The 13,557-nt window shown below is 44.1% G+C and overlaps 1 protein-coding gene across 2 annotated transcripts; it reads right to left on the bottom strand.

The window, feature by feature from the left end:
• Positions 1-171: 171 nt before the first annotated feature.
• On the bottom strand, positions 172-5,709 carry eomesb (eomesodermin homolog b). Of its 2 annotated transcripts, none has more exons than XM_057046418.1 (7): positions 4,539-5,709; positions 3,035-3,605; positions 2,784-2,950; positions 2,489-2,610; positions 2,036-2,194; positions 1,851-1,912; positions 172-1,411 (listed from the first exon to the last, which is right to left on the bottom strand). In XM_057046418.1, the coding sequence occupies exons 2-7, from the start codon at positions 3,553-3,555 to the stop codon at positions 640-642; spliced, it is 1,803 nt and encodes a 600-aa protein (XP_056902398.1). In that variant the 5' UTR covers positions 3,556-3,605; positions 4,539-5,709; the 3' UTR covers positions 172-639. The 2 variants fall into 2 exon arrangements, with proteins under 2 accessions (XP_056902398.1, XP_056902399.1); XM_057046419.1 differs by having other exon boundaries at positions 2,796-2,950; positions 4,539-5,708.
• Positions 5,710-13,557: the final 7,848 nt, after the last annotated feature.

Raw genomic sequence — 13,557 nt, 5'->3', positions numbered from 1 at the left:
AATCGCATATTGTGAATTGACTTGCAGGTAAACCAAACGACCACTAGATGGAGACATTGTCCACAGACGCGCTTGAAAGTCTCCATTTCGATAATTGGGAAGTCTAAACGTAACTGTGAGATGAACACAACACGTGGCTCACCAATAACGAATGGACACACACACACACACAATAGAATATGGATTTTTATTGTCAAATATTCCAACCAAATGTACATTCATATACAGCCTATAATCCTCTTATTTCAGTATTTCAATAAATAATCTTGTAAACATAGAACCTCAGTGTGAGAGCAGATAATGTTTGCAGTTAACACTGTTGGAATGGATCCCGTTAAACAAATGTTTTGGCACTTTCTACATTTCAAATTCACAGGTCCATAAATACAACATGTACAACAGATCTTAACAACAGACAAAATAGATGCTTCGTGTCATCCTTGATGATGATGATGATCATCATCATCATATCATGATGACGGCTTGTATTATTTTTAATGGCTTTGACATATGTTCTTAATGCAAAAAAATGAAACAAAACATTTATTCCAAAACACACATTTGAGAGGAACAAAATCTTTTTTTTTTCTCCGATGGCCAAACACCACAATGCTGTCATGAAAAAGCATTCAAGGGTGTTCAAGGGTTTGTGTAGAAGGAATAGTAAGCTGCCATGCCTTTCGAGGAGACGCTTTCTTTACTGTAGGAGCTGCTGTTGGTGACAGTGGAGGCCAAGTCTTCACATTTGATGTCCGTGGGTGAGGTCTCTCTGCTGGGACCGTTCAGAGACAAACGCCTCCGTTTGCACACTGCTGGGTAGGAATCTGCTTTGTCCACCGCTGGAGGCTGTGACTCTGCCCAAGAGGAGATCAGGCCTCCGCTGCCGTTCACCTCCTCTTCCATGTGACCTTTGACTTTGTGGGAGTCCTCGGGGAAACCAGCAGTGGGACTGGGCCGGGGAGACCAGGGCAGACCCACCTTCCTCTGATACCCTGCCCTGGAACCCCACCCTGCGGACATTGTGAAAGGGGAGTCCGGGTAGTAGTTGAGAGCGTGAGATGTCTGCACGGACAAGGATTTGATGCCGTACGGTATCAGGGAACCGGAGTAGTCTCCTTCGTATGGTGTGAGATCGAGCTTGCTGCTGGGACAGGTGCCATTTCCTCCTTGCTGCACGGAGGTGACAAACCACCTCTGCGAGGCGCCTTCTTCCGTCTGAGGCGAGAGGAGGCTTCCGGTCTGGGGAACGGCCCGCTCGCCGTTGTAGAAGTGGTTCTGAGGGAGATTGTTGACAAACTGGTCCTGGAAGAGGGGCTGCATGGTGTAGCGGGTGCTTGGGACGATCTGGTGAGCGCGGGGGGAGTCTGTGGGGGAGGGGGTGAGGCGGTCGTGCTCTGAGGTCGTGTACACCCTGAAATGGAAAAAATACGATAGAAGCTTCTAATCAAAGAAAGTGTGTGTGTGTGTGTGTATACACAATGCCCATTCTACTAAAAAATGGGATCATGTTTGTAAAGTAAATTCTTTTTGAGGGGTCCTACAACTTTAAAGGTCTTGGGACGTAGTTGGGGAGATGTCACTGCAAAGGTTGCAATATGAGAATGTGCGTGTGTGTGTGTGTGTGTGTGTGTGTGTGTGTGTGTGTGTGTGTGTGTGTGTGTGTGTGTGTGTGTGTGTACACAATGCCCATTCTACTAAAAAATGGGATCATGTTTGTAAAGTAAATTCTTTTTGAGGGGTCCTACAACTTTAAAGGTCTTGGGACGTAGTTGGGGAGATGTCACTGCAAAGGTTGCAATATGAGAATGTGCGTGTGTGTGTGGGTGCCTTCAAAACCAACAAATACTCACGAATCGTAATTGTCTCTGAATCCTTTTGCAAATGGATTGTGGTCAATTTTCAGTTGCGTGATCTAAAAAAAAAAAGAGCATCGCGCACATGAACCACGTGTCACCTGTCAAATAACACCCCAGCAGTGACGCTATCCTTGTGATTTGCTTTAAATCGGACTTCAAGGGGGTCGTGTGAAGCTTACGTCAGTGTTCTGGTAGGCGGTGACGGCTATAAACTGGGTCTCTGGAAAGGTGAAGCTCTGCGTCTTGGTGTCGCTGCCGACCTCCTCCGCTCCGTCCTCCGTCACCTCCACGATGTGCAGCCGCGGCTGGTACTTGTGCAGCGACTGCAGCACGATCATCTGCGCGGAGAAAGCAAAAAAACAAACAAAAACATCGGGAAAAATGATTTCGTAATTGTTTTCTCGTCATTTCCTAAACAAAGGGGATTTAAAAAGTGATGTGTTGGCGGGATAACTTTAAAAAATAGAAAATTCCGTGATAATTGTAGGTTACTTGCTGCGCAGAATTTAATCGGGAAAATGTTTTTTTTAATTGATTTTTTTTTGCGAGTCATTAAAAAAAACAACCACGTACTGGAGCACCAGAGCGCAATATCGCGCAGCCATTTGAAAGGGTTCTTGGTTCCCACTCACCTGTGAAGTGCTGCTGTTGGTCCCTTTGTTGTTGGTGAGTTTCAGTTTGCTGAAGGAGATCTCCTGTCTCATCCAGTGGGCCCCGGTGTTGGGAGACTCTGGGTGGATGTAGACTTTGTTTCCTGAAACGGACAAGTACATCCATTAAAACCCCCACTTCCCTTCCATCATCAATATTATTTAAATAATAAACTACACGTATCTGAGTTTTTTTAATATCTAGGATTGCTTTTGTTATTAATTTTTAGAAATCACAGAGGGTATTTTTAAAAGGGTTGAAATATGAAGTATTGACCTTTTTGCCTACCTTGGCCGCTGTTGTCCGCCTTCCCACAGGTGACCCATTTGCCCCCCTGGAACCTCCAGTGGTTCGGGTCGGCCAGCACCACCTCCACGAACACGTTGTAGTGCGCCGCCAGGTTGAGACCGGCCATGTTGAAGCTGAGGAACGGGAACATCCGTCTGGAAATTCAAAAGCAAATGTGAAGAAGGGCACAGGAAAGGTGACATTTGTTGTGTGTGCTAGTCCCGGTGCTGCCTCCTCACCGGCCCTGCTTGGTGATGATCATCTCCGTCTGGTGTCGGTGGAACTTGAGCCACAGTGGTCGGTTACAGAGGTAAACCTGTGCGCGCACCCCGGGACCGGAGGTTAAGGTTAGATTGCTGAGACTGGACCCGGAGCCGCTGTAGGGCGGATAGATGCACCCGGGGCTCTGGCCGAACTGGTAGGGGGAACTGAAATGCGTGCGGCCGGTTGCGGAGGGCGAGAAGCCGGCGGGGGACAAGACGGAACCCAGGTGGAGAGAAGAGGAGTAGCGGCCTGCGCCGGGCGCGCTGTACACCGTCCCACTGAGGGTGTAGGGGACGAAGGAGCAGGGGTTCGGGGTTTCTGGGCCCTGTTTGGCCACAGTGGGGGGGATGTAGTACCGCTCCGCGCCCATCTCCTGCTCTGCGTAGCCGCTGTCTGCAGCTGGGGTTTCCGCACCCACGGCTGGAGTCTTGCACCTCTCATCCGCCGTTGCCTTCGTGGGGGGGAAGGTGTTGCTGTCTCCTTCACTGCCCAGCATGTTAGTTTCTCTGTTTCCCAGATTTGCTTTTCTCCTCGTCGCGATCTCCCCTGTGGGAATCGACCAGAGTGCGTTTTAGAGAGAGAGAACAAATCTAAACTTTAGGCACGATTCTAGGTTCTAGGAAAATATTTCCAGTTGTTGAGCCAGGCCTTAAAGCACCAAACTTTGGCCAGGACAGGGAAAACAGATGCTAATGTTTGTGGAACGTTGAGAATCTTCGGTCGTTAACGAGGTGACTTTAACTATTGAATTTCAGTGTTTCCATCATGGCACATACTTGTCCTCTCTTTTGTTAAACAATTCGTTTCACCGAAACACGGAAAGTGTCCCCAGAAAAGTACAAACAAGAAATAAACTGTTGTTTCAGAAGACGATAATGTGTAAATTAAAAGTCCACAAAGTTTGGTTGTATCAGAATTATTTAGGCTTCTGGTTTAAAGAAAAACACTGAGTAAAAATGACATTTTTTTTTCCAAATTCGTTTTTGGTTGAGAAATTTAAAAAAAAATATTTGGCAGGACAATTTAAATCACATTATTCTTCTTACAATTGTGAATGCAAGAACGATCATTCTTTTTGACTGCATATAAGTACAATATTGGGGAAACATTCAACAACTTTGTCCTGGCTCTTGACGAATGGACGGGATTTAATCCTACATTATTCGGAGTAAGTGAATTTGCATATATTCTATTCCGATTCTTCCAGGTCCCAACGGGGATACCCAACGTGAAAAGGGAAAATATCCAATTATTTTTCCGTTTGAAGAAACCTGTGACGCTTCTCAGATCAGACAGTTCAAACACACATGCATAAATAATTTTAAATCCCAAACAAAATATATGACAGAAAATCGAAATACCATTGTTTTGTGTGAAGAAGGTCAAAATTCCGACCAACATAAGCTTACATTTAAAAAAAATCTAAACCCGGCAAAATAATTTTTAAAAAAATTAAATGCGTAAAAAACATAAACTTACCCCGCAGCTGTCACTCCTGCTTCTTCTTTTGAATCTAATTCAATTCAGGAATCAAGAAAAATCTAAACTATGTGAGGCTGCAAAGCTGATGCCACGACATGATGTGTTTGGGTTGGAGGAGTGAGGCTGAAATAAAGGCTGAACCGGGCGGAGGCGGACTGATCGCAGAGGCACTCCCGCTCCCACCAGCGCGCTCTCCCTGTGGCCGTGACGCACGGGCGGCAGCCTATTATCAGATTCTCAGCTCATCTCCAGGGAAGGGGCAGGGGCATCCTCGGAATCAAGGTGGTTACGGGCGACCCATTTGTGATCTGGCCCGTCACCATTAGGGTTTAGACTGGTTCCGTGGAGGGAAAAGCGCGCAGGTTATAGTGATCTGATTGCGCGGTCTGGGTGATTCTGTGTGGAGCCCTCTCCAAATAAACCAGTCCTCCCAATAGGGAGAATATTATCATGTCTTCAGCTTTAAAGTTTAACAAAAAAACAACTTAAACCACATCTGGGGGGAAAGTGCCCATTATTTCAGGGAAGGTATAGCCACACACGCGCATTTTGAATAAGACCAGACCAGTTTTACTCAAGACTGAAATGCAGCAACAGATTTTAATTAGGACTTCAGCTCCGTTAACTTTAAAAATTAGGACTGAAAGCAAAACAAAACAGTGGAATCCATCTTGTTGCCCAACTTTCCACCAAGTCAGACAGAATGTCAGATCCAATATACACATCAGTGAAAGGAATCTTTGTCCCACTCTAGTTCAAAGACAGATGAAAACCGACTTTAAATACAGCTGAAACACTGTTAATGGCCAACCTCTTAGCAGCTTTAAGACAAGCTCTTCTCTCAAGATCAGGCGAGGCTTATCTGCTGCGACCGCTCGCTCCGGAGGAGTTTACATGACAAAGGCACAGAAGGCATTAATGAGGCAGGTCAGCACCTCTGAGGTAAACACACCACACATCAAACAAGGCAAAATCAAGTCAGTGGCAAACAGTCTGAAACTGATAGGCTTCACCGCCACTGAGACACCCTTTCAGTGGTTTGCTTATGGCAGACAATTCATCAATATTTCTGGGTTCGGGTGGATTTACCTGGAAAGTTGCCCCCTCTAGCTCCTATGAGGAAATGTATGTGCATTGTGTGATGCATCGCTGACATGTGCGTAACCAAATGATCAGGGCCTGAAATGCTTTCTCTTTCTTTATGAAGCAAATCGACCCCACACGTGATGTGGTGGTGGAGGCCAGGAGTTAGAGGTGAGAAGAATGTATATTCCCCCCCTGAGGTTGCAGGCTCTCACCCGCTCACACAAATTTCATAAAAAAAATTCCATTTTCAGCCTCCATCAGAAATATCTTTCCTTCCCAAGACTCAAAAAAAGTGTCTTTCTCAGTATGACCCCGCTAAGGCGCCTGACCTTTACTTTATGTTGTTAATTGCTGTGTTTGACTCTTGTGTCGTTTGCTTTAGTTAGAACTAAATTCAAAGGGGATATATGTTTGATTTTTTTCAGCATCACAAGTGTTAAAAGTTGAATACTGTCAAAAATGTTTGCATTGTGTCTCCATTTGTGTTCTGTAAGGTTCATCACGAGTAACACACGAGGAGTTGGATTACCCGCTCTTCTTGACGAAGGCTTTAACACGTTTTTGCTTAAATGAGCTTCCACAGAGAAAATATCCGATTACTGTGTCTCCTAATGCTACTGCTTTTGGATTATGATGCGTTTCTTGGCGAGCCAGATCTTCCCCGTCACGCTCAATGAGCAGCTTTCTCTAGCTGTGCCTGCTTTTTGACACGTCTAAAGGCCTGTTTCTGACATCATGCCACGTTGCCGGTCATCCCTCCTGCAGCGTGCGTGCCGTGCAGGAGGGAAAAAAGCTGGTGACCTGGCCATCGCTGCCCTGCCCTGGGCCACTAGCTCCCTGCTGGCAGCAGAAGGTCTGCTGGTCTGAAGCCATGGCAGGAATTCTGCCCGCCACAGCTTGCCACGTCACAAAAGACACACTGGTCTTGGAGTATTTGCTTTTCTCACATCACCTCGCTAACCTGCAGGAAAAAGGCGCGCCATTGCTAATTAATTTTTAAGTGAAGCTGAATGTTACGCAACCACCGCACAAAAATAGACCTGATGTCTGTGCTTGCCTGATGACACACTGCTTTCTTCCACAGATTCAATTGAAGACAATTTTCTGACAGAAAATTGGAGACGGCGGCATAAATGTCAAGAGCACCTAACTGGTCACCAACGAGAGGATTTTTTTGGAGCAACAGCAGCAGCAGAGCTTAAATAAGTGAAGGAGCTCCATTGACCCACATCCTCATATCCCCCTCTGCTTACATTTATGGTTTGGTCCAATATCCTGTTAAGAGTAGCAGCAGGAGTGGACCATCACATTTGGTGCTCAGCGTGGGGGCGGTTGGTGAGCTGTCATGTTCCAGCTATCCCACCGAGATACGCTTCTGCTTCTCTGCAAAGATTTGGTGTTTTCTCATTTGCATTTGCTAATGAGATCCTGTTTGCAAGAGTTTCTGCTGGAAGGAGATCTCTGAATATCTGTGAATGCCGGAGAAGGATGCTGGAGTGTTATTTATCTAACCTTTATTAACCAGTGAACCCCACTGAGACAGAGAGGAGTTGGTGGGAGAGACCTGGTCCAGGCAACGGAAGACATTTCCACATGGTTGATGCTATCATTGTCTCATTTATGCTTTAAGTGTCCCAGTATATGAGCGTGTTCTGGTAGACATCGAATAAGAGACACTATAGCAGAGCAACAGTTGTAACAGCCATGCTGGCAATCAACAAATCCAAAGTACATGTGAGCACATGCGTGCCATTTCACTGATGACCAAGTGTTTGAGGTTGCCCTCATCACCCCGATCACAACTTCACAACGGAGAATCATCCATGGAGCTTTCCCAAGCCAATGTCTCCTAAAGTTTCAAAGTCTGGGGCCAATTAGGGCCTGCTCAGAGCACTTTCTCGTTATCACCCAATCTGTACTGTTAACAAACCCTGCCCATCAATCTGTCATTACTAGCAGCCCCCCGAATACACAAATGCTCTCAGGTCACAGCCATGAACTAGTGTATTGGCAAGACCAAGTTTGGCTGATGCCATGAGGGGCCAGATCCAATGATCTGACGTACCAAACACACCTTTCATCTCGCTGATGGCGAGACTCCTGACAAATCTGCCCTCATGCTGCAAAGGATAAAATTGAGTTAAAAATTGAGCAGAACAGTGAATAAAAAAGACACAACACCGCTCTCCATGAGTTTTATTTGAATATATATTCAAATTGGGCGACATTTTATGGTATAGAGAAGATAGGTTACCCAGACCCAGATTTGATAGTATAATAACACATCTAAATAACTCTGTAGTGGCAGAAGAGCAAATACAATCTCTGCATTGTTTCAACGAGCGTCCCCTTCTCCACTGGAATGGAAGGAATATTTTTCCTCTTGGAGCCTCGAGGCAGGACCCTGAGCATTATTTTTATCCTCATATTGGGGAAAACTGCTGACTGTGGTATCACATTATGATTAACAATTTAACTATGATCCTCTTCTTTCCCATTGTTATTCCACAGATAAGACGCTGAAAGAGTGAAATGCCAGTGGCGGCGTGTAAGCTTCATTAGATTCATTGATTGATTTATTGTTTTCCATGGTTGTAATCACTTTCCCCAAGGTAATTTGTAAGCTCTTTATAGTTCAGAGGTATAAGCCTGAGAGGTAATTAATCGGCTTTGTTCGGATGCTAGAAATGCTCGTCTGATTTGGTTACTGCCAACGAAAGACCAAAACTAAGCAGGTATGCAGACATGATATAATTACAGCATGTGTGGGTGTTTTCTGGGATCTCTCCAGTCATACACACTCTAATTTCCTTTACTTTAATTTTCTCATCAAATTAGGATTTTCTCTTGTTTTGCAGGATACATTAAATTGGTGAAAGGCGCACATCCGGCATTAAAAGTTGTTTTTCCAATTTAAAAAGATACTACAGAGTCACCAAGGAACAAAATCCAACAGAAAAGTAGTATACAGATGACTTATCACTCTGTATTCTGACTCGAATCGGCTCCTGGCGAAGGTTGATGTGACACACTTGTGTCCCCTTCCCCATTTTTACAAAAGCAGGGTATCAATAATTAAATAAAATCTCATAGTGTCTGGTCTTTGTTGGCTAATTGAAGTCCTGTCATGTTTTAATTGGCTTTCTGATGGTATGTGAATTGGAAGGGCTGTTTGTGGGTTAAGTGCATCTTAATCAGAGCTTTAATCTAGTCATTAACAGAGAAACATGAGGTGTTGAGAGGAGTGGAGAGAGGATGATAATTGAGAGTTTGCCTCTCTGCTCCCTATGCTGTGTGTGTGTGTATGTGTGTGTGTCTGTGTGTGTAGGTGAGAGAGTCGCTAAGGTAGTGATCCACATGCAACAATATAAAGTCATATTCTAGCTAATGTGCACGTGAATTTCTAGTACTGTAGAAAGGAATAAAACCTTTGTTTCTTATGCACTAATAAACAAGCACTGGTCCCCTGTGATCACGCTCCAGGACCACGAAGTAACACAGGTAACACGCTACGGTGATGTCCAGTGAACATATTTGACGCAGCATTTTAATCTCTTAGATAATATTTGTATTTGGATGAAAACATATACCAGCACTGACAGTAAAAATAGATTGTTATTGTCTCCAGAAGACAACTCCTCCATACCCAACCCATTCCTCAGCTGTCACATTCTCACTGAGTTTTTCTCACTGTATATTTTAACACCTATCCCCGGTGTGAGGCCTGTGTTCTTCCTAACCCCCACACTTGCCTCCTCCCGCTCTCTCTCTCTCTCTCACACACACACACACACACACACACACGTTTACACACACCAAAATCATTGAATCGACGAGTTTATATTGAATAAACATGCTGCTTTTAGAGAGGATGCTGATTTGCATTATCCTTTGCAAGGTGTACTTTTCACAATTTTTGTGTCGCTTGCTATAGATTTACACACACACCTCCTCATCCTATAAAAGCCCCGTTAACTGCTCAAACTCAGGGGAAGTCCTCAGCCCTGTGAAAAGAGTCTTTCCAAAAAATAGATGTAAATACGTTTGCCTCAGGATATTGGGTTATTTAGGTTTATGTGTTTTTCTAGTAAGCCATAGCAGCTGGAGTAATGGTACATTGGTGATTGTGATAATAGTCCAGCAGGATCTGAATTGGACGAGGTCACAATGTGAGAATTTATTTGTGAGTGTTCTGTGTAACAGGTCCAACCTGGCTTTACCTCTTCCCCTCACACTCACTTCCCCCCTGCAAAAGTGTGAAAACATTTATACCGGCCATTTACGGCACAAGGTTACACTTCCTCTCTCTCTCTCTCTTTCTCTGTATCTCTCTCTCCCTCTCTCTCTCTCACACACACACACACACACACACACACAGACAGCATTTGCCTCTGTTAATTAAATGAAAGAACAAAGCGTGAATGAAAGCTGTATAATGTGAGACCAGATGCAAACACCTGCATCCTCTGCATGATTCTAGTAGAGCCTGCAAACGGTCCGGCTGAGAGACCAAAGACATAATGGCGTCTGGGCAGTGCTTTTGTACGCGGCAAAGTCACAAATGTGCTTTTTAGCCGAGTGCACACAAACAGGCTCTCCCCGTTTCTTGCACACACAGGAACTGGCACGAACGGGCGCTGTCACTTATGTGATCTTATAAAAACTTGTCTTTTATCCTTAAAAAAAACTATCGATCTTGTGCTCTGCCTTCTCTACATGATGGGTTTTTCCACTATTGTCATAATGGAGAGCCTCCTCTGCCATTTCTTCAGCCTATTATTCATTTGTTGTAATTATAGACGAAAACCTAAAAGACACCCCCCCACCCTTTTTTTCTTTTCTTTTCTCCATCCTACCTATCTTTCTATGCCCTGTCTGCATTCAGAGGAGCTCTCACCGCTGCATTCTTATTAGGGACCTGTTTGAAAGGCTCCCGCAGCATGTGGTGTCCTCTGACCATCCGCTACAGCTGTTTTTTTGTACACCTTAACAAGCCGAGCAAGCATGGATAGCTTTTCAACAGGTACAAACTTTTCCTTTTAGATAATTAACTGCATTCAGGCACTCGGCATAGTGTAGGCAACGTGGGCTCAGGTGACCGAGGATCAGATCCTGGGGGGGGTGGGGGTGCAGAGAAAGGGAAGAGAATAAACTTGAATGAAAGACAAGATGTTCTCTTTGGTGTTGTACGGTGCTAGTGGATTCTGCACCATCAAACTACTATTCAAATGGTGCAGCCTCATTTCTGCTCATCTTTTCATCAAGCCAGACGCAGTAATGAAGGCGAACTCTGGCCATTGTGGAGTAGTCATGGGTTTTCTGCCTTAACGAATGGAAGAAACACAGGATGGGCGCACCCCGTTCCTGTTTGCTTTGCCCGAAAAAGCCCCAGGATGCCTCCTAAAGAAGGCCTCCTCCATCCATTGCAGCCTCATCTCTTGTTAAAGGGGGACATCAAGCAAAGGCAGAGGGGAAAAGTAATTTTCTTCTTCCAACTCTCCATTTTTTGGTGGGTTTCTTCCACTTTTTCCTGTGTACTTTCATAAAGCTTATAATTATCTCACAAGAGTCTCTCGAGTGAGAACGAATGAGGTCTTTGTACCCCTCTCTCTTCAGCCCTCTCCTGTTTCTAGGAAGAAGAAAGTCATATTAACATTTGATCCTCTCTTTTTACAGATGCAGCGAGAAAGACAGATGTGCCTCCTTAAAAAAAATCAGTAACTTTATTGTAGAAATGTGTATTCTGACACAGAGAAGAAGAGGCAGAGGCAAATAATACTGATGTTGGGAGACCAAATTACCAATTAGTGACTTTGCCAGACATATAAGCCAATTTTCTGTCTGATCAGCACAAAAGAATGACACCCTGGCAGCATTTATAAGGTCAAACTCTTCTCCCTTCGCTGCACCTCTGTTCATTTACCCCTCCCTCATTCCCTCTGACCTCCCCATTCCCAAATCTTCTGACTGATTACTCCTAATGTAATTTTAATTAAAAACGGTGGTGTCAAAGGGTTTAGGCTGCCTGAGAAGCGAGTGCAGATTGCAGCTCAGTGGCAGACCCCTTCACTTGCTTGAGAGGAAATGCATCCTGACATAATTCACATGATGCCAAATGACTAGAGCCAGATTAAAAAAAAGACATTTGGCCAAATGTGAGTGTATAACTTTAGTGAATACAGGTGAGTGATTAGAAATCATTTGTGGTATCTTTTAGGTGGTAATAGTTAATGTGAATTAATTTAATTAAACGTGTTCTTTTTTCATGTTCTGCCCACAAAGAAAGAAAGAAAGTGTGACTTTTATTAGCTATTGACTTTAAGGAAACATTGTATCTCGTATTGTGTTTTCATAGGATGTTTTGAGCAACTAATAAAAAAAAAAAATCAGTTTTATATTTAATAATTGCCACTGTTAAATTTCACAGTGGTGACCTGTGGAAGGTGCCCCACAGCAGAGGCCTGGATGAAGTTTTGTAATCTCCCCGCCCAAACCGTTGGATTATCTGCTCTCCGGCGACCCTGAAGAGGCTTCCTGTGGCTCAGGTTTACACACGCTCTCAAATCTCATCCTCGCACCCATCTGCTAGCCCAGCAACATCTTGGATGAAACCAAGGAGACTGCTCCTCCTCATGGTGGGCAAGAGTGACATAGAGCAATCCTTAATGACCCACACTTGTTAGGAAGGACAAATGATTGAGTATTGAAGATGTGTGTTTAATGCCGTTTTGGCATATTGCACATTTAAAAGCAAGCAACATCATGGCATCGGTGACCCTTGAACATTCTCTGACAGGCAGTCAGGGAACAGTCGGAAGGGCTGGTGGATGGCCCTGAGTAGTGAGGCATATCGTAAAAGGGTTTAACTTTGCTAACCTCCTTCTGCCAGGTCTATGAAGCCCCACTGTTTGGGTAGTTTTGGATCAATGTTGGGAGCCTGTGGCCCTGCCATATTAACCAGCATGCTACCAAAGGTACTGAGGAGTTTCCACAATGAAGCCAACTGGGCTACAAACATACTTCATGTGATTTTTACGATATTTAATAGGTGTAATTTTGTATGATTGTAAACTACACACATCTTCAAAAACTGACTTTATTTATTTTCCACAAACACTGTGGTTAGAGGACATTTTAAACTCTTACCATTGCATTTATGGATGCTCACATTCTGTCACGCTTTCAAAAGATATTAAAACCTCATATTTGGTTCAGTAGTTGTGCAGTCATTCGCATAAGCTCCACTTGGCCCTGTTGTGAAAATCTGGCTAGGGCTGCAGTTTGGAGAGATTTGCAAATATTGAAAAATCAGCAAAGGCCCACCTGGTGTCAGGAGGGATGGAAACACAAATGTGGGCTGTCTGGGGGATGTTTGGATGACTTGATGCTCTGTGTGTCCATCTGTCTGGATGAAAACTGCACAGTGCGCACAGGTGATAGACTGGTTGTAAAAAGAAGTCATTGTTTGTCTTCTTTGGTTTGTTGAAAGGAAAAAAAACTACTCCCCTGTAAAAATTGATAGTTTCTTCAGTATTGCAAAATACAGACAGCCGTGAGAATGTAAGATTGAAAGTAAAGTGATTCACGGTATCTCCTCTGTTGGTGGTGTGAGTGGGTGAGTGTGAGTGCATGGGCTTTGTGTTCTGGATGAGGTATAAAGCATGTGGTGGTTTACAGTTTACGTATAGTCTAGATTCTAATGTGACGCATTCAAAGGTGTTTGTATCTCTGACTGCACATGTGGCTTTGAGTGAGCAGTGTTTTTCAGACAACCCTTCGAACTCACAAGTGACATTGGTCAGGCTCACAAAGTGCAGTCTTCAATGTTCATTTGAGATTCAGTGACAGGATATTTTAAACATTTGTATATGACTTGTATATTGCTCTGTAGGTCCAAATATTTATGTAATCTAGTAATTACATCCTTATG

The sequence above is a fragment of the Takifugu flavidus genome, chromosome 10 (assembly GCF_003711565.1).
Source record: "Takifugu flavidus isolate HTHZ2018 chromosome 10, ASM371156v2, whole genome shotgun sequence".
Lineage (NCBI taxonomy): Eukaryota > Metazoa > Chordata > Actinopteri > Tetraodontiformes > Tetraodontidae > Takifugu > Takifugu flavidus.
The sequence above is the reverse complement of the archived record's forward strand: the minus strand, read 5'-3'. Positions and strand labels throughout refer to the sequence as shown.

Excerpts from the sequence above, each read along its gene's own strand:
- eomesb (XM_057046418.1), bottom strand. The coding sequence starts at position 3,555 with ATGCTGGGCAGTGAAGGAGACAGCAACACCTTCCCCCCCACGAAGGCA. Across the intron at positions 2,611-2,783 it reads CGGCCAAGGTAGGCAAAAAG|GAAACAAAGTCTACATCCAC; the intron begins GTCAATACTTCA and ends TGTCCGTTTCAG. Across the intron at positions 1,913-2,035 it reads CCGCCTACCAGAACACTGAC|ATCACGCAACTGAAAATTGA; the intron begins GTAAGCTTCACA and ends TTTTTTTTTTAG.